The sequence below is a fragment of the Limtongia smithiae genome, assembly GCF_038497785.1.
Source record: "Limtongia smithiae strain NRRL Y-17922 unplaced genomic scaffold V1518scaffold_14, whole genome shotgun sequence".
NCBI classification, from domain to species: Eukaryota; Fungi; Ascomycota; class Lipomycetes; order Lipomycetales; family Lipomycetaceae; genus Limtongia; species Limtongia smithiae.
In genome coordinates, this window is record NW_027117635.1 from 261,723 (window position 1) to 279,503 (window position 17,781).

The 17,781-nt window shown below is 49.6% G+C and overlaps 8 protein-coding genes across 8 annotated transcripts; 2 read left to right on the top strand and 6 right to left on the bottom strand.

Annotated features, from left to right (window-relative positions):
• Positions 1 to 97: 97 nt before the first annotated feature.
• V1518DRAFT_422676 (lipoxygenase) lies at positions 98 to 2,497 on the bottom strand. Its single transcript, XM_066905512.1, has 2 exons — positions 2,037 to 2,497; positions 98 to 1,981 (listed from the first exon to the last, which is right to left on the bottom strand). The coding sequence occupies exons 1-2, from the start codon at positions 2,460 to 2,462 to the stop codon at positions 479 to 481; spliced, it is 1,929 nt and encodes a 642-aa protein (XP_066757405.1). The 5' UTR covers positions 2,463 to 2,497; the 3' UTR covers positions 98 to 478.
• Positions 2,498 to 3,194: 697 nt separating this feature from the next.
• Positions 3,195 to 4,902, bottom strand: V1518DRAFT_397926 (uncharacterized protein). The gene is made up of 2 exons (XM_066901832.1): positions 4,681 to 4,902; positions 3,195 to 4,625 (listed from the first exon to the last, which is right to left on the bottom strand). Exons 1-2 carry the CDS (start codon positions 4,744 to 4,746, stop codon positions 3,507 to 3,509), a joined length of 1,185 nt encoding a protein of 394 aa, XP_066757406.1. The 5' UTR covers positions 4,747 to 4,902; the 3' UTR covers positions 3,195 to 3,506.
• A 561-nt stretch (positions 4,903 to 5,463) lies between these two features.
• V1518DRAFT_377762 (RTA1-domain-containing protein) lies at positions 5,464 to 6,372 on the top strand (the record flags this gene model as incomplete). Its single annotated transcript, XM_066901588.1, has 2 exons — positions 5,464 to 5,635; positions 5,684 to 6,372. 2 exons carry the CDS (start codon positions 5,464 to 5,466, stop codon positions 6,370 to 6,372), a joined length of 861 nt encoding a protein of 286 aa, XP_066757407.1.
• Positions 6,373 to 6,637: 265 nt separating this feature from the next.
• V1518DRAFT_422684 (uncharacterized protein) lies at positions 6,638 to 8,143 on the bottom strand. The gene is made up of 2 exons (XM_066905513.1): positions 7,916 to 8,143; positions 6,638 to 7,847 (listed from the first exon to the last, which is right to left on the bottom strand). Exons 1-2 carry the CDS (start codon positions 7,979 to 7,981, stop codon positions 6,741 to 6,743), a joined length of 1,173 nt encoding a protein of 390 aa, XP_066757408.1. The 5' UTR covers positions 7,982 to 8,143; the 3' UTR covers positions 6,638 to 6,740.
• Positions 8,144 to 9,622: 1,479 nt separating this feature from the next.
• On the bottom strand, positions 9,623 to 11,574 carry V1518DRAFT_422688 (uncharacterized protein). The gene is made up of 2 exons (XM_066905514.1): positions 11,324 to 11,574; positions 9,623 to 11,245 (listed from the first exon to the last, which is right to left on the bottom strand). Exons 1-2 carry the CDS (start codon positions 11,387 to 11,389, stop codon positions 9,989 to 9,991), a joined length of 1,323 nt encoding a protein of 440 aa, XP_066757409.1. The 5' UTR covers positions 11,390 to 11,574; the 3' UTR covers positions 9,623 to 9,988.
• Positions 11,575 to 11,691: 117 nt separating this feature from the next.
• Positions 11,692 to 13,207, top strand: V1518DRAFT_422689 (RTA1-domain-containing protein). The gene is made up of 2 exons (XM_066905515.1): positions 11,692 to 12,305; positions 12,367 to 13,207. The coding sequence occupies exons 1-2, from the start codon at positions 12,134 to 12,136 to the stop codon at positions 13,053 to 13,055; spliced, it is 861 nt and encodes a 286-aa protein (XP_066757410.1). The 5' UTR covers positions 11,692 to 12,133; the 3' UTR covers positions 13,056 to 13,207.
• Positions 12,789 to 14,929, bottom strand: V1518DRAFT_422691 (Enolase, C-terminal TIM barrel domain-containing protein). Its single transcript, XM_066905516.1, has 6 exons — positions 14,780 to 14,929; positions 14,587 to 14,718; positions 14,405 to 14,533; positions 14,274 to 14,341; positions 14,149 to 14,218; positions 12,789 to 14,096 (listed from the first exon to the last, which is right to left on the bottom strand). The coding sequence occupies exons 1-6, from the start codon at positions 14,823 to 14,825 to the stop codon at positions 13,234 to 13,236; spliced, it is 1,308 nt and encodes a 435-aa protein (XP_066757411.1). The 5' UTR covers positions 14,826 to 14,929; the 3' UTR covers positions 12,789 to 13,233.
• Positions 14,930 to 15,553: 624 nt separating this feature from the next.
• V1518DRAFT_422697 (zinc-type alcohol dehydrogenase-like protein) lies at positions 15,554 to 16,792 on the bottom strand. The gene has a single exon (XM_066905517.1). The coding sequence runs from the start codon at positions 16,654 to 16,656 to the stop codon at positions 15,655 to 15,657; it is 1,002 nt and encodes a 333-aa protein (XP_066757412.1). The 5' UTR covers positions 16,657 to 16,792; the 3' UTR covers positions 15,554 to 15,654.
• Positions 16,793 to 17,781: the final 989 nt, after the last annotated feature.

Below are 17,781 nucleotides of genomic sequence, written 5' to 3' on the forward strand. Positions count from 1 at the left end.
TATACCAGCACCACTAGCACGACACGCTCGTGAGAATGCGGAGAAGTAGCGCCGCAATCCTTGCGGCGTACTCACAAGTCGCACGGATATATTTCATGGCTGAAGTACAAGCCCCAACTCTTTATTAGAGGGAGAACTAGCATAGTCGCAGTATACAGTATCGTCCCCGTACCCCTCGTTGTCAATTACGTTGCGACTGGAGTGAGAGTTTTGAGAAGGGCACCCTCACGCAGGGCAGAGACGCCTGCCCTACTGTATTTTGTGCGACATTTGGGACATCTGGCGCCTTGACCAAAACGTTGAGGAAGACGAGGAAGACGCATATCGGCGCTGTGGTCAGTCCACTGCACGAGCATTTGCTTCACTCCAGCATAGCGGATTTTAGGCAGACTGTTAGTGCAACCAGTAATAGCATGAAGCTGATTCTCTAATGTTATTAAAATACATAGCTGCCAAGACGGTGATATGACGTCTAAAATTATACCGTAATGGAGTAAGGCGCAACGGTGGGATCGAGTGCTTGCCAGAGAAACGGCATGCCCTGGGACAAACCCTTGGAATTGAACGTGCGTGCCTTGACTTTCTCGCTGAAAGCCTTCATCGAGACCATAAAGACCGCGTTGGCGGACTTCGTCTCTTCGTTCATGAGGTCAAGCATGGTGGCGTTATTGAACATGTTCAAGAGCGTGCGATCCGTGCCGACGAGCTGCGGACGGGCGAAAAGTGCGCCGACGATAAGTTGCTCGATGACTTTCTCGATGCCGGGAAGATAGTCGACTGGGTTTGTTGTAGAGCTCTTCTTGGTGGGGATGGGGGCGTACAGCGCAGGGGGATTGAATGGAAGTGTACCGGAGACCTGGAGGAGCTCGTTGGTGTTGACGGCGTGATGCGCAGTGGAGACGAGGTGCGCGATGTGCGTGAGCACATTGATCAGGGTATCGATAGTCGTTATGGTTGCGGGAAAATCAAACACACCCGCGGGGCCATTGCATTCGGCGACCCAAGCCTGGATCTCCTTGTCCAGCTGGATGTCGCAGTCAGTCGGGTAATACGATCGCACGAACGTGTTGAAGAAGTTACGGATCACCTTGCGAATTGCGTAAGCGTCCTCGTAATATGGGAAGTGTGTGAGTGGCGGGCCGAAGCAGTCTAGCAGGCAGCGGCCCTCGAGATCGGTGATAAGATAGTTGGATCGGAACTTGCCCGCGCCACCAGAATACCGGTCATTGGTGTAGTTATTCGCCGAGGTGCCGCTGTAAGCGAAGATGAGGTCCACCGCGCCACCGGTAGGGAAGAGTATGCTCTGTGCGAGCACGGAGATGGAGAACGCTTCATAGGTGAGTCGATTGAGGATCGCGAAGACGGGGTGATCGCGACTGATCGTGCGGATGGCGGCCATCCACACGATCTGCACAACCTGGTGGGTCTGTGCGAGATGATTCCACTGCGCAAACCAGAAGTCATTGACGTTGAACATCAGCTTGGCCAGCATCCAGTCGCCTTCGCTATCAAGCGGCGTGTAGATCAAGTTGGAGCCGACATTGGTGCGGATCGCAAGCGGCAAAAAGTCGCCCGAGTCGGCGATATAGAAGTACGCGTCGCATGCAGCAGAGTACCGGCCGGTGGACACAAGATCCGCCTGACTGCTGTGGTCCGCGTGGAACAAACGACCCTCGTAGAAGAGCTGCTGCAGGCTCTTGCCGGTGATCTTGACCGCAGTCTCGTCGTCGACGCTGAAGGGGAGATGGTCGCCGGCATAGGTGCGTGCCTCTTTGTCGTCGACGGTGAGTGCAATACAGACGCCGGCGGAAGGCCGCAATCGCCTGAGGATGAAGGGGGAGGTGGACAGGCGCTGCATCGAAAAGAAGAGGTCCTGCGTATAGTTCGTGAGGACGCCCTTGTCGGGCCCGTTAGGCAGAGAGTTTGTCCATTCGCCGTTGTAGAGCTTGACATAGTCGTCGAGCGTTGTCAGGCCGCCGTACTGGAGAATGTTAGCACCGGTATGAAAGGCGCATGGAGCATTCGCAAAGCCTCACGTTGTACACGTCTGCAAGGGCCTTTGTCCCATCGACTTCCGCAGCCTCGATCTGCGGTGTAAGGTCCGCGGCAATGTTTGTGACATCGAGCGCGTTTTTGGCAACACCTAGCTCACCGGCGGGATAATATGCGCCGCCGGAGGAGAGTGTTTCGTAGGTGAACGACGCGCGCACGCGCTCAATGTTCTCTGCGCGGGCAGTGATGTTGGTCGCGCCGGCGTAGGTCGCGTACTTGGAGGTCGTCAGCGGCGTGAGCAGTTCCTCGAGTAGAAACAGGCCCGTCTCGGAGGGAGTCGGCGAAGCTGCTTCGAAGCTCTCGGCGAGGGTTGCGAGAAGCTCTGCCACAAGGTTGGTCGAGCGCTTCTCCAGCGGAGCAGCGACGGCTGCTCCTGCAAGCGGCAGAAGGATGGCGAGAGAGATCCGCATTGCGCATGCAGCATGTATGAGCGAACATGCTTGAGTGGGAGCGTGGGCTTAAGAAGCTGGAGAACGGCGCTGTCACCGCAAACACGTCAACTTGCGGATTAGCGCGGCCGTGCGGCGCCGACTCGCGTCGCCTAATCAGGAAGCCCATCTCCATCAGATAAGGTTTCGGAGAGTAGTGTATCAACCGTGGTGTCAGCCGCAGTCCCATTTTCACGTATGAGCGGCCCAACTCGGCAGGCGCCTGCCCCGTTGAGGCGGTTTGCGAGACCAGGTAGGCAACGAACGGGTCCATGCGCCAACACACGCTCTCGGGGCCACAGCCAGTTCGAGGCGCACGTGCAGTGGCTTCTGCCGGCGCTGCGAATTTGCGGCCCGATCGGCGATGCGCCGGACTTGCGTCAGCACGGGCTGTTTGGATGCCGCAGACAGGCGTCCCGCTTCGCAGTGCTCAGCAACGCAGGCCTACTCCGCGTCAGTGTCCAAGGGGCAGCAAATCCGAAACTCTAACAGGCAGGATTTAGTGCGACGACGTAGTCGTAGCACACTTTGAGTGACAGCTGACGCTTGCGCTCACAAAGGTGGAGGATAAGAGTGACAGCGCTCTGATGCCGCGCCGCAGGTACTGCTTGAGTGCTGCCCAATTTACATGCCGCAGAGAGGAAACAGCCGAGCAAGAGTCCTAATTTAAACGCACGTCCTTGTAGATCCAGTATTATCGCTAATTAGTTAGCAGTCGCTAATTTAATAGCCATCAATCAGTTAGCAGACGGTGCAACCTGCGGCCAAGGCCGCAGCCACTAAATTTCGTGCTACCGCTGATACGTGACAACTCAGCGACCACTCCTGAGGGACAGACCACCAACCACCTCTGGGTCGATCGACCCTGTGAACTGTCAGGGCGCGACCATTTATCATTGCAAAGAGATGCAAACAGCAATGCGGGAGACATGATCTCGATTTGCATCCGGCTTGGCCAGCAGGACCTCCGGCTGCACGTGACCGCAAGCAAAGCTAACATATTACAAACTATTTGCCATATTTATTCTATGCTAACGATGATACGGAAACAGATGTCATTATCAATTCACGTGGCCACTTCAACCAAGTACTCCATCTTTGACCAAGCTGTTCCGAAATGGAAGTCACCAAAATTTTGCCAGAATCTCCGATATGCCACGCGTTGCGAAACTTATGCAAAATAACGCCGTAGTACGTCAGAATCACGAGCGCTTCTGGTCGCTGCTCTTCAAGCAATGTGAGAAATTCTTTCGAGGCTGTAATCAGCCACGTGAACACTAAATCAACCGCATTTGAGTGATTTTCGTCGACGTGGAGGAAGTAATCGAGTTCTCCTTGCAGCTGACGGATTGCACACAAGTATACGTCTCGACAACTGTCACTGACATCGGCACACATTACAAGATCCTTCAATAATGCGGTTTCTGAGCCCATCCGTATAAGAGCAGACTCGCGCTGTATCTGTGATGCCAGTATGATAGGACCCATCTCTGAACTAACTAGCGCGCTCCACCACGGAGAAACTACAGTACGGACTCCTCTAAGAAGCGACATGCTTTCGACGAATTGGCGTACAAAATTGCCAAACGAGATACTCCTATTCGTAGTTAACGCAAATTTATCATGAAAGGAATGAATAGCAATAAAGTGAGAAAAAAAGAGGACGGCCTTGCAGCTTGCACTGTTGATGTTTGCAAGTGCAATATTCAGTCCAGAAAGCGCCCTGACTTGGTACGACGACGCAACATGTGAATAATACGATGCCTTATCAGATTTCTTCTCGCTCAAGTGGCATGCAGAAAGCGCAAGCAACTCGCATAGCAGAAATTGATTCTCCCACGCTATTGGAGCTAGGACCTTTTGAAATGCAATCTGTTCTTCGTTGTCCCTGCCAAACCAGTTTGTGATGTTCGTTATAAAATTAAAAAATAACTCGATATGAAGACTGTTGATATCCGCGACTCCAGGCAATTGCGCGCTGTCTTGAGAAATGACGAGCGGGTCTGGCGAACACGATTCTGAGGTGCGTGTTGACGATGTCACGGTCGGCGATCTTGTGTCGAGCTGTGTATTGATCTCAGTTTCAAACGAGCAACTGAAATTTGCTACCGCACATGTGACACATTTGGGGTGCTGCTCATCGCACTGTAGTATCTAGTAGTTAGCCTTGAACTTCAGCATCTTATTCCCAGGCACGTACCTTGAGATGGCGGCGCTTGCACTGTAAGCAACCGTTCCTCGATTTCTTGTGTCGTCTTCGGTACATCGAAGCGAAAGAACAGTAGTCTGTGTTAACTTGTAAGATGGTAATACGCGTATTGTTATATGCCGGATCTGAAATAGTGATAGAGAGCTATGCGCGCTGCAGCCGCAGACGGGGAGTGCTGGACCGCCGCACGACCGCTGCTCGCCACCCCAGTACACGTAATACGAGTATTCAATGGCGCTAATGCTGATTAGTTTTAGCGCCTGCCGCTAAAAACTCGCTAACGTTTTTGTCGATTTAGCTACCTATTATGGCTATCACGCTAACGTATTTCAGTTAGCGTGCGGCGATTCATACCAAGTGGCAGATCTTGTTTCCGCAGGTTGGCGTTTCGGGCCTTCTAATAGGAATCTCACGTCCATGAAGTCGTACTCCAAGATAGTCCAGAAAAATCTATGTGACACATAGAGAGGAAACAAACTGTCCGCGTCATTGTTCTATTGTTTGATTGTTAGGAATCTTAGGCGAGGTCGAACCCCCTCTTCAGTCAAACTTTACGAGATAGGCGGCAGCCATGTAATTAATCTCAGCGGGCATCTGCAGCTACGAGCTCACTCGGCTCTGAATACGCGTGTTTGACATTTTGCTATCGGCTATGCTGGTCGTCGGGTTATATATAAGCTACGCATCCACCAGGACCGGTCGCTGCTACACATTCACAGCGTGTGTCCTTCATCACGCCGCTAGTCCACGTACTTGCTCATTACGGCATACGATATGGCACTACCCCCTACGCTTAAAAGCGGGTATCGTCTATGGTACTACTATCCTTCCGTTCCAGGTGCCGTTGTGGTTGCAGTAATATTTGCGGCTCTCGCATTGGTGCATTGTGTGTTTATTATGAAAACACGCAAGCGGTTTTGCATTCCTCTTCTGATCGGTGCGATATGTTAGTGCCTCGGACTGTCTTCTGTTGGACTATGCTAATAACGAGTAGTCGAACTTGCCGGATATGCATTCAGAGTTCGTGCCCACACTCATATCACATCGCTGGTGAGCTACGCCGGTCAATCGATGCTTATTCTTCTCGCTCCCATTCTGTTCGCGGCATCTGTTTACATGTACCTTGCTCGCGTCGTAATTTCTGTTCACGGAGAACGGCATTCTATCATTCCGGTCCAGTTTCTGACTAAGATCTTTGTTTGCGGAGACGTCCTGTGCTTTTGCATCCAAGGAGGCGGAGGTGGCCTGATGGCAGCGTTGAGTTCTGCCCGAACTGTCGGTGAAAGGATGATTCTAGCTGGTATGATCTTGCAGATTATTATTTTTTTGTTTTTTGTTGCGACTGCTTGGATTTGGCACGTTCGCATGCGCCGTGAGAAGTCAAGCTCGTTGCAATTTGGACACTACGAAACGTCCTGGCAATATCTTATAGTCAGCCTTTATATTATCAGCGTGCTTATTACATTCCGAAATATCATCAGAACCATCGAATATGGCATGGGCGCATCTGGATATTTGCTTACTCATGAATGGGTTATTTTTGTATTTGACGCCGTGCCGATGATGTTCGTATTGGCAATTAGCGCAGTGTGGTACCGCACCGACATTGGTCGCCGGAGAACACTTCCCGAGCCTGAGAGCTTGCAAGAAATCCCGACTGAGATGACTGTGTTTGTCAAATGAACAGTTGATGACAAGACTGAGGAAAGTTTTGGCGTTTGGTGTTTGGCTGCGAGTTTCCAGTTGTATGTTCGCAGTATATTTCAGTATTGGTTTACGTGTCTTGATAGACGCTTCATATACTAGTTGGTGCTTATACTTGTCTTTATTCTACTCATTCATAATAGATGCTTTGACAGTTCTGGACAGAATCGCGCCTCACAGGACAGGCTTGATCATTACCGCTTTCCTCATCCAGATCGGCCGCGCGGTCTTTGGTAAGCATATAACTGCGACTCGAGCCGACAAGCGGTACATGTATATTTGACAATTACAGACACACATCATTTACTCATGCAAATACTAATGAAGGTGGATATATTTTGCTAGCATCAAGATACTGGAATCAATACGGTGATCATTTCCTGCGGTACTTTCAACCAAGCAGCCCATCTCTGACCAAGATGATCTGCTATGGCGGTTACCAATACTTTCCCTGAATCGCGAATAGGCCAGACACTCCGATACTGATGTAAAATTACTCCATAGTAAGCCAAAATTATCAGTGCCTCTGGCCGTTGTTCTTCAAGGAGCACAAGAAACTCTCTCGAGGCTGTCATCAACCACGTAAACACTAGATGAATTGAATTTAAATTGCTCTCGCCAACACTCAAAATATAATTGAATTCCACTTGAAGTTCATTAACAGTCGCCCGGTATATTTCTCGAGAATGCTCGCTAATATCAGCGGATAGTACAAGATTCTTCAAGAGAGCTGTTTCTGATCCTTCGCGCGCAGCAGCAACTTCACGTTTGCGACGTGCTGACACAATAACAGGCCCAATGTCAGAATCAAGCAAGGCTGCCCACCATGGCGATATAACTGTGCGAACTCCACGAAGAAGAGACATACATTCGACGAACCGCTGCTGGAAGCTGCTAAACAGAGCTCCAGTCGATGCCAATGCAAACGTATCGCGAAAGGAATGAATGGCAATTAGATGAGAAGCAAAGAGAACTGCCTTGCAGTTCGTGATATCGACATTCTCAAGAGCCGTCTTCAAACCGGATAGTGCCGTGACGTGGTAAGAAGATGCAATCTGTAAATAATATGATGACTTCGCATACCTTCTCTCACTTAGGTGCGAAGCTGATAATGCGAACAACTCATACATCAAAAACGGATGCTCCCACGCTGCAGGAACCAGGACGTTCGGGAAAGTGATGTCCTGTTCGTTGTCCATATAAAACCAATTCGCTACATTTGTCATGAAGTGATAGAATAGTTCCATATGAAGGGGATTAATATCTGCGGTCTCAGGCACCAGAATTCCTTCATTCGAATTCTCATGTGGATTGTACGAGCGTGATAAATATGCGCTAATCGAAACTGTGACAGATTGCGCGCCGGTACTTGGTTGTCGAGGTGCCTCACTTTCAAATGAACAACTGAAATTTGCTGTCGCACATGTAATGCACTTTGGACGCTGCTCATCGCACTATTGCGTGCAATAATTAGCCTTGAAGGGAGACGTTCACAGCCTCAGCCATACGATGACCCTGTTACCTTGAGATGACGACGCTTGCATTGTGAGCAGCCGTTCTTCGATTTCTTGTGCTTTCTTCGATACATGAAAATCAGTCGCAAAAGGCTTTGTGAGATGACAATACGCGTGAATATTAGAGGAACGGCAGAGAGCTAGCCTGAGCACAGCTTGAAGCTCGGCCTCAGCGTCATGATTCAGGCGGGGCGCGCGTTCAATACAGTTGCAAAGTTAACGTAATACGCGTATAGCTTTCCGCTACGTCAAAATAGGCTTAGCTACTGCGGCTGAAAACTCCACGGGAGCCTTGCCGAATAAGCTTGCGGGCAGGTCGATCAGACATGCTAACCTTATTGTAGTTAGCACAGTGCGGCGTGGCAAGCAAGCCGCGCGGGTTGGACTTACGAGCACTACAGAACGCCTGCTTCGAAATTCTCGATCACCGCGGAACAGAGCGCGACTCAATTGTCATACATCAAGCATCAATTCATTGCTTGAGCCCCAGAAGATGCACCAGGAACTGAGTTCCACTAAATAGCTATCAGAGAAATTAGACTTCAGAGAGATCCTGCAGACACGGTAAATTCCCCTGGCTATATTGATATTCAAGCGTTATGCGTCTACTGCAGACCGCCACCGACGCAAGGTTGTAGACTATACGTGCGATCTGTCTGTTCTGACCTCACAGTCGCCAGCACCACGCATATGTAGCAGGAATGACGCACCGTCAGCCAAGTTCACCTACAAGTAAGTCATGATTGATGTATACAGCAGTGACACGCCTTCTATAACCGGTGGCTAATATCAATTATGCCATAACTATCTCTTCTTCGCCGGTCGCGTCGGTCTTGCGACATTTTTTTGCGGTTAAGGCGTCGATACAATTTGTTCTCGTTGTGAAGACATGCAAGCCCCGCTCTATTCGACTTGTTGGAGGGATAAGTCTCCAAAATGTTTTTTTCTGAATTGTGCTTGCACTATAAATTACTAGTTCAAACTGTTGGATGCACTGTCAGGCTCACAGGAATTACCACATTACTCCGCCCCGCTGCATATGCAGTTCAATCGATATATATCCCTTCTTGCGTCTACTCTCGTTGCTGCGTCAGTTCACATGTATCTCGGTAACATTATAAGTTCCGTTCATGGCGAGTGTTATTCCATCGGGGCGATCTGGTTTTTAACTGCGGATTTTTTACGGTTATATTGCATTTGTATTCCAAGTCGGCGGAGGTATTCTAATAGCTCTGTCACATAAAGATTCTAGTCAGACGATTGGCGCGCAAGTGATACTCAGTGCAATGATTATCCAAGTTGTCATTTTCGTCCGCCTTGTGATAACTGTTGGGATCTGGCATATGCATATGGGACATTCAGGCACAACTCATGGCGATGAATTCCACACGAAAAATCTTGGCAAGCATTTTCTCCTCAGTCTATAGTACATCAGCTTCTAATTACTGTGATGAATATCGATTACGGTGAGGAATATCGTGAAGGCAGTTGAACACGCTATGGGAAAGACAAGTTGTTTGATCACACATGAGTGGGTTATCTTTCTGTTGGATGCACTACCGATGATATTTGTGATGATAAGAGCAATGGGGTATCGAATAGATAAGAGGTGCAGGAGCATTCGGTTGAGGCAGAAGCCATGATGAGCATATCACTGAGATGGATGAGTTTGACAAATGAAATCGAATAGTGCATCATTGTGATGTATTTTTTTAGTTTGTTGTTCTCATTTGAATAGAGGTGTTGGGGGGTTGTGGAATGTCCACAGAATATCACGTTGCTTGGGTTCAGATAACTGGCGTCTCTATGACCAATTTGCTAGCAGTTATAGTAGTCTGATGCCGTGTTGCAACTCCTAAACTTTCTTCGAGCGCTAGTAGTATAAAGGGATACTTCGTTGTGCACTTCTTATACTTGGACCCATTTCCTATTCTCTTTGAAGCGAATTCTATAACCGTTAACAATCGATGATAAGAGAGATCAGCGCACACGCCTGCTTAGTTTCAAGGGCATATGAACAATCTTTTGGCTGTAAACTTATGACACATTTGCACACCAACACAGCCTCCAAATTGGAAGTGCTAAGTAAGCAATGAAGACACCGGGATTGTCGTCGTTACCATTTCCTGTGGCCATTTCAGCCAAGTATCCCATCGTCGACCAAGATGACACGATATTGCAGTAACCAAAAACTTGCCAGAATCTCTGATCGGCCACGCTCGTCGAGACTGATGCAAGATAACGCCGTAGTAAGACAAAATAACAAGTGCCTCTGGTCGCTGTTCTTCCAATAGTATAAGAAATTCCTTGGAAGCTTTCATCGGCCAAGTAAACACCAGGTGAACAGAATTCAAATGAGTTTCATCAATATTGGCAAAGTAGTCGAATTCGACCTGCATATGCTTGATTTCGCAAAGATATAAACATCGCACGTTGTCGCTAATGTCTGCTGACAACACGAGATCTCTCAGAGGAGCTACTTCTGATCCCCGGCGTTGCGCGGCAGCTTCGCGTCTGTAGTGTGCCGACAACATAATAGGACCCATATCAGATGCGGCCAAAGCGCCCCACCAAGGAGATATAACTGTATTGACGCCGCGAAGAAGAGACATACTTTCAACAAACTGGCGAAGAAAACCGCTAAACGGAGTTCCATTCACAGCCGACGCAAAAGTATCGCGAAAGGAATGGATTGCTATTAGATGCGAAAAGAAGAGAGCAGCCTTGCAGTTTGTCACATTGAGATTTTCGAGCGCAGAATTCAATCCAGAGAGCGCTCTGCCCCGGTAAGCAGATGCAATCTCCAAGTAATGCGATGATTTGTCGGCGGGTTTGCTCTCGCTCAAGTGAGAAGCCGAAAGTGCAAGCAACTCATACATCACGAATGGATGCTCCAACGCTGTCGGAATTAAGAAGCTCTGAAAGGATATCTGCTTGCCGTTTTCCATAAAGAACCAACTTGCGACGTTAGATAGAAAGTGAGATAAAAGTTCCATATGGAGAATATTAATATCTGCTACCTCCGGCAACGGCGCGCTGTCGTGAGAATCTTTACTGCTCGATTGATAACCGGAGGAACAAAAGATCGAGGTGCTGGATGAAGATAATGCATGATGAGCGCCGGGTATAACGTCTCCACCCTGTGGATAAGGGGACATCTCGTGAGGACTGAATGACCGACCAGGCGCGAATACGAGCGAGCTACTGGCTGACGTCAATGGAACTGAAGCGTCCAGCGCAATATTGGAGCGGGGCGGCAGTGGGCGTACTTCATCTTCAAATGAGCAGCTGAAGTTCGATGTCCTACAGGCGCTGCAGTTTGGATGGTGTTCGTCACACTGTTTAAACAAACACAACAATTAGTCCAGATAGAATTGTATTATAGGACCCACCCGCCAAGGGGTGCCAGGGCTGACCTTGATATGGCGTTGCTTGCATTGCAGGCAGCCATTCTTCGACTTCCTGTGCTTGCGGCGGTGCATCGGAAATCCCCAAAATTCGGACTGGCGGCTGGTTCGGTGAGACAGGGTATACGCGTATAGATATAATACGCGAGACTTTGGCTGACCACTTGCTCTTCGCGCCGGCGCTGACACCGGGCTTACGAATGCCACCGGCCACTATACGCGTTTAGAAGCACGCTGAGATGTGCCTGAGAGTGCACTCTCGAAGCTTATACGCAATACGCTCATACCCGCTAGCAATTTATAGCCGAGTGGGGGCACTGCAACGTAAGCCGCACGCAGCAGTATACATCACGCTAACCGATTACAGTTAGTCGCAGGGCGGCCGCGATGCCATGTATCGGAGCTGCGTCATAAGCAAAGCTGCACGCATACAACTTCTATTCACTTTAAAGTTCCCGATGTCGTTATAATTACATCCCGCCGTTAACAATTCAAAGAACAATGCGCGTCCGAGCCCCGAGTCCCGTATTTCGGTCTTGGCAGGTTTAAAAATACACCGTATCGGCGTCCACGCTCAAATGTCTCTCGCGAATCCTGCTGTCATCTATGCTTTATTCAAGCATGCGTGCGGTTCAGCGCTTCTGGATTACGCGTCCTCTGAATGGGGTAATCGATAATGCTGTGTGCCACGTATATAATGGCTATCCATTTACCATGGTCCACCGGTAGTTCCAACTTGGATGAACAACAGGCTACTGCGATCAGTTCAAGCCAGTCATCGTCGATCACATCAGCTCGCGCATAATCGCGGTATACACTATGACCGTTCCTCCTACTACAGCCTCTGGGTATCAGCTATGGTACTATTACCCGTCCATCGCCGGTTCTGTTGCCGTTGCAGTGATCTTTGCGTGTCTGGCATTAGTACACCTTTGGTTTGTGGTTGCGACACACAAGAAGTTCTGTATTCCTCTAGTTGTCGGCGGAGTCTGTAAGAAACCTCTTTGCGCATGCTTCATATCGTGCACATTACTAACGACGCGATTGAACAGTCGAAGTTGTCGGATACGTATGCAGGGCTTATGCTCACTCTCATACCTCTGCAACAACGCCCTATGCAATTCAGTCGATGCTGATCCTACTTGCTCCCATTCTCTTCGCCGCGTCGGTCTACATGTGTCTAGGCCGTATCATCATTTTCGCTCAAGGAGAGGATCAGTCGCTTATCCCAGTCCGGTATTTGACAAAGGTCTTTGTCTGCGGAGATGTTCTTTGCTTCTTCATTCAGGCCGGTGGAGGCGGTATAATGGCATCGTCAAAGACAGATTCGGGTCAAGAGACGGGTGAAAGATTGATTCTTGCCGGAATGATTTTACAGATCATCATCTTCTTCTTTTTCGTGGCAGCGACAGGAACCTGGCACACTCGTATGCAACGCATGAGCTCAATACAATCGGGCTATGAACTATCCTGGCGACATATTCTAGTCAGTCTCTATGCCATCAGTGTTCTTATTACTACGCGTAATCTTGTGAGAACAGTCGAATATGGTATTGGCTCGTCAGGTTACTTGATCACTCACGAATGGGTGATCTTCGTTGGCGACGGCGTGCCAATGATCTGTGTTTTGGCGGTGAGCACAATCTGGTATCGATTAAACATTGGCGGTGAGGCGAGATTGATCAACCAAGACAGCTATAATCAAGACAACTCGAACGAGATGAGCGTGTTTATCAAATGATTCGTTAAGTGGCGCAACACGGTGATGATTACTTTGGAATTTCAAGTGGCTTCATTATGCTGTACTCTCTTGTGTAGGGTTGAAAATTCCTTATATGTTTCAAATTCTCTACAGGATTGCTTCTGTTATATCTGCGCTATAGCCAAGCGAAGTTCCTCAAGATATGCCATGTCGGCACTTAAAGATTCAACGAGCTGCGGTAATTAATACCTGCGTAAATAGCCTTATCTCCAATTTCTTGTTCAATGCGCAAAAGCTGATTCAACTTCGCAAGCCGCTCTGAACGCGAAGGTGCACCAGTCTTGATCTGACCTGCCTGCAGCCCAACAGCAAGATCAGCAATCGTAGTGTCCTCGGTCTCACCCGAGCGATGAGAAACAAAGACATTCCAGCCAGCCTTGAACGCCATGTTTGCAGCCTCTATGGTCTCTGAAAGCGTGCCGATCTGGTTGAGCTTCACTAGCAGCGTGTCCGCGGCCTTGCAATCGATCGCGCGTTGGATTCGGATGGGATTGGTGACGGTAAGATCGTCGGCAACAATCTGCGTGTCAACTTTGCCGTAAAAGTATGACCAGGCTGCCCAGTCATCTTCAGCAAACGGATCCTCGAGAAGAATAATAGGGTATGATTGCACAAGATTAATATAGAGCTCTGCAAGCTGCTCGCCGGTCAACCACTGGGACGGGTCTGAATGTGGATTTTTGAAATCCATATCATATTTCCCATCCTTAAAAAATTCCGAAGATGCGCTATCAATGCCAATCTTGATCTTTCCGGCGTACCCAGCCTCCTCAATGGAATCGCAAATAAGATCAAGTGCCTCTTGCGGCGTAGTCAGATCAGGTGCAACACCGCCTTCGTCACCAACGTTGCCTGCCGACTGGCCGTAGCGCGTCATTGCCAGGCGTTTGAGAATGTGATATACTTCGGAGCCCATCTGCATCGCTTGATGGAACGACGTGGCTCCGACCGGAGCGATCATGAATTCTTGGATGGCCAGATGACCGCCGGCGTGCGCGCCACCATTGAGAACATTGAGAACTAGTGTGTATTAACGTTGATCTGTATGAACCCGGAAGTAGGGAGTACATACATGGAACAGGAAGCACAACTGCGTGCTTGGAACCCGCCAGATAGGCAATGTGGGCATATAGCGGAATTTTCTATATTACTGGTTAGAATAAAGTCAAGAGCAGTACGTAGATATAGTGTACTAGCCTTCTCTCCAGCGGCCGCCTTTGCAATAGCCAGTGAGACACCAAGGATAGCGTTTGCGCCAAGCAAACCTGCGACTTGTTAGCATCTGATATTCTCAAAAAAAAAATCACTCGTGGGAAGGTCGAGTGTACTTTTGTTCGGCGTCCCGTCGAGCTTGATCATAAACTCGTCAACAGCTTTCTGATCTTTGATATCGAAGTTCTCCTTAATCAACGCGGGGCCAATAATATCATTAACATTCGAGACAGCATTCAGCACACCTGCCACAGATTAGCAAAAAGCTTAGATGGAGAATCAATGAATGGTTTCGTACCTTTTCCACCCCATGCTTGGCCACCGTCACGTAGCTCAAGCGCCTCATGGATGCCGGTAGATGCGCCTGAGGGAACGATGGCACGGTACATTCCAGTCTCGGTCGTGACTTCGACTTCCACTGTGGGGTTGCCTGATCGTTGAGTCGTTAGCGTCAAGAATAATAACGAGATATCAGAACTGGGAAGGCGTACCGCGAGAATCATAGACGTACCGACTGAAAACCTCGGATATGGGCATTATGCGGGACGGTGGATGAAGAGATAAGGGCAAATCAAAAGGTGACACAATTTATAGAGAATGAGCAAGTAGAGAAGGCAGCCGAGAAGTGCCGGAGCATGAAGTGATAGTGATTATGGCGAGGCATATATGCCATCAGTCTTCGCTGCAACTCAGTGACGTCATTAACTATGCCTTGTTCGCATAAGCAAATTAGCGGCCGCTCAGAGACTTGATACTGGCCATGCTGGGACGTCGCGTACAGACGACTATGGTTATGAGGTTGCGAGGACTGTCTGGGTTCTATCGCGATTGCGGGTAGTGGTGCTCGACGCTCTGCGAAAGTAGTGCTCTACGGGCACAATGTCCCTAAAGATACCTGCGGACGTTGGCGTGTTAAGTCTCCGTGATATATCAACGGCGCATCCGCATCCGATTAAGTCTTCGCTCTTGCCGGCCAAACTGTCTACGATAAGCCCAAAGGAGTTCCAATCATCGTCTCAGCCAGCCGTTCAAAACCTTCGAGCTCCAGATTCCTATGGTTTCATTTTGCAGCTGCCCTGTCCGGAGACACGATTAGCGAGTAACCTAATCCTGCCAAGCTATGGAAAATTCCGAGATTAAGCTCTGTTGCTGTGACTGTCGTATAGCGCCGACTCTGTTGCGTTTCTAACGCTACCAGGGAGATTCAGCGTGCGGCAAGGTACATGAAAGCTCTAAGCTCTATTAATGATACTCGACCACGATAAGCTCACTAGCACAGCCTCCTCATCATCACATTTGGAATCGTGATTTCGTCATATACGACAGCTCCCATTGCATCAATATCTAACAAGTAATATACAACAATTTATGACATATCAATGATAGTCTTCTGCCCAGGCTTGAGATAACCATCCAGAACGGCATCGTCTAGCGGTATTACACTGAACTCATCGACTTTCTGAGCAAGCAGCTCGTTGCCGTCAATCCACTTGCTCATGGACCGAAAATACTCAGCCATCCGCTCAAGCGACGGCGAAATAGAGTTGACACCAACGAGTGTAATCTCTTTGCGGTACGCCATGAGCGCGTCAAAGGTAACGTCCTTGTTTGCGGTTCCTCGCGGCGACGCGATCCACGCCAAGCGGCCCCTCTTTCCAAGGTTGTTGATCGCCGTCGACATGAGCGCCATGTCACCGACGGTATCAATTACGACATCAATGCCTTTGCCGTCGGTCACGGAGAGTATCGCCGCGCCGAAGTCGAGATCAGGAGTGAGAAGAATGTCCGGCATTGCTGGGTGCCTTCGCCGAGCGACGGTCAGTACCCGCCTGCATCCCATAGCCTTGGCCATCTGCGCGGCGGCAGAGCCGACAGCGCCGTGTGAACCAATCACAAGCACAGTATCACTTGGCTTAGTTTGTGCCCGCTCCAGACACATGAAGGCAGTGGAGAACGGAACGCCGACGGTTGCAGCAAGGTTGGTCGGTAGTGATGCGGGCTTCTCAACAAGCGAGGTGATGGGTAATAAGCAATACTGTGCGTGAGTACCATCAAGGTCAAAGCCGAGATTTGGACCGCTTGTGCCATACACCGTCTTGCCAATCCACGCTTTATCCTCTTCGGAGTTTGTCATGATGTCGGTAACGATACCAGCATAGTCCCGCCCCGGAATACGCGGGAAGGTGGTATACGGAAAGTTTCCCTGTGAGTTCAGTCTGTCGGAAGGATGTATCACAGAGTAGAGAACGCGCACAAGGGCGCACCCTGGCTTTAGCGCGGGGACTGGAAGCGTCGTTAACGCGAGCTGCGGAGCCGTGGTGGGGGCGTTGCGCGTGAGGAAGAGTGTCTTCATAGTGCTGGTCGTCATACTGGCAAGCGCGACACAGCTGCCACGACAAAAGACTCGGGACTGGCGCGTTTTATATCGGGACTACGACTTATCGCGAAGTCTTCCGAAGGTTGGTCTCGGGCGCGGTTTTCTCCGCAATCTCGTGAGGCGCATTCCGCCGCATGCCCTTCCGCCGGAGCGGAGAACGCGCCCCATCATAGTCTCATCGCCGCAGGGGGCGCCGGAGTTATAATGTACAGAATTGCATGGCTTCCAGGCTCATTACCAGAATAACGAAATAACGAAATAGGGACCATATACACATATTATCGCGATTCCGAGGTAACCTCTAGTTTGGCACTGTTACCCGCGTCCGGCATAGGGCCTTCGGATTGTGGGGCTCAGCAGACATGACAAGCCCCTGAATATGTACATAACTCCCGACCGTACAAGCTGCTGACAGAAGTCATGATGTTGCTGGACTTTATTGCTTAGCAGGCGTCGCGCCTGTGGCTTCGCATTTAGCCTAGCGTTCTTCTTGCTGCTGGCCAAACGCGTATCATGTTCATAAGTTTACTTAGTCGTCGGCAAAGCGTGTGTCCGGGTCGCACCATTCGCACTGGTCATATCGTGAACCATCTATCCGCTTCACTTCTGTAGCTTATTTGACAAAAGACCCTACTTAGTCCGAGTGTAACCCAAACGCCAAAGAGTACGTTGGCCATATCTGACGGTGTGGTGGATAATGAGGGACGTGGAGCTGGATGGCGTTGACAGTCGGCGTTGCGAGAGGCGCAGCGAGACCAATCACCGAGCAGGCCCACCTTGAGGAGTTGGGAGGTGACAAAACCCCTGCAGAAACCACAACAAAGATCTAGCTGCCACTGCTCCAATACTCCCGTTCATCGCTGCTGTCCACGTCCCGACGTTGGCGCCAACGTAATTATGTTTCTGATAGCTACTCGCGAAGCAGCTACAGCTACTGCAGCACGCTCGTCCTCTTATCCGTTCTCGTCTCCCCAATGCCACTCTGCACCCACGGCTCTCCATAACAACCATCCCTGAGCTTCCACTGTGGTTCGTGAACGTCCTAATTTCTTTGCTGACATTTGATAAGCTGACTCCGTTCAACTAATCCTGGAAACTGCAGCTGAGCGCTTATCT

Bases quoted from the DNA above. Each gene is read 5' to 3' on its own strand.
- V1518DRAFT_422688 (XM_066905514.1), bottom strand. From the start codon at position 11,389: ATGCACCGCCGCAAGCACAGGAAGTCGAAGAATGGCTGCCTGCAATGC. The intron at 11,246-11,323 runs GTCAGCCCTGGC...TTGTTTAAACAG, and splicing joins GCAAGCAACGCCATATCAAG to TGTGACGAACACCATCCAAA.
- V1518DRAFT_422697 (XM_066905517.1), bottom strand. From the start codon at position 16,656: ATGACGACCAGCACTATGAAGACACTCTTCCTCACGCGCAACGCCCCC.
- V1518DRAFT_422689 (XM_066905515.1), top strand. From the start codon at position 12,134: ATGACCGTTCCTCCTACTACAGCCTCTGGGTATCAGCTATGGTACTAT. The intron at 12,306-12,366 runs GTAAGAAACCTC...GCGATTGAACAG, and splicing joins TCTAGTTGTCGGCGGAGTCT to TCGAAGTTGTCGGATACGTA.
- V1518DRAFT_422691 (XM_066905516.1), bottom strand. From the start codon at position 14,825: ATGCCCATATCCGAGGTTTTCAGTCGGTACGTCTATGATTCTCGCG. The intron at 14,719-14,779 runs GTACGCCTTCCC...CTCAACGATCAG, and splicing joins GTACGTCTATGATTCTCGCG to GCAACCCCACAGTGGAAGTC. The intron at 14,342-14,404 runs GTACACTCGACC...AACAAGTCGCAG, and splicing joins CGACGGGACGCCGAACAAAA to GTTTGCTTGGCGCAAACGCT.
- V1518DRAFT_422676 (XM_066905512.1), bottom strand. From the start codon at position 2,462: ATGCGGATCTCTCTCGCCATCCTTCTGCCGCTTGCAGGAGCAGCCGTC. The intron at 1,982-2,036 runs GTGAGGCTTTGC...AACATTCTCCAG, and splicing joins CCCTTGCAGACGTGTACAAC to TACGGCGGCCTGACAACGCT.
- V1518DRAFT_422684 (XM_066905513.1), bottom strand. From the start codon at position 7,981: ATGTATCGAAGAAAGCACAAGAAATCGAAGAACGGCTGCTCACAATGC. The intron at 7,848-7,915 runs GTAACAGGGTCA...TGCACGCAATAG, and splicing joins GCAAGCGTCGTCATCTCAAG to TGCGATGAGCAGCGTCCAAA.
- V1518DRAFT_397926 (XM_066901832.1), bottom strand. From the start codon at position 4,746: ATGTACCGAAGACGACACAAGAAATCGAGGAACGGTTGCTTACAGTGC. The intron at 4,626-4,680 runs GTACGTGCCTGG...TAGATACTACAG, and splicing joins GCAAGCGCCGCCATCTCAAG to TGCGATGAGCAGCACCCCAA.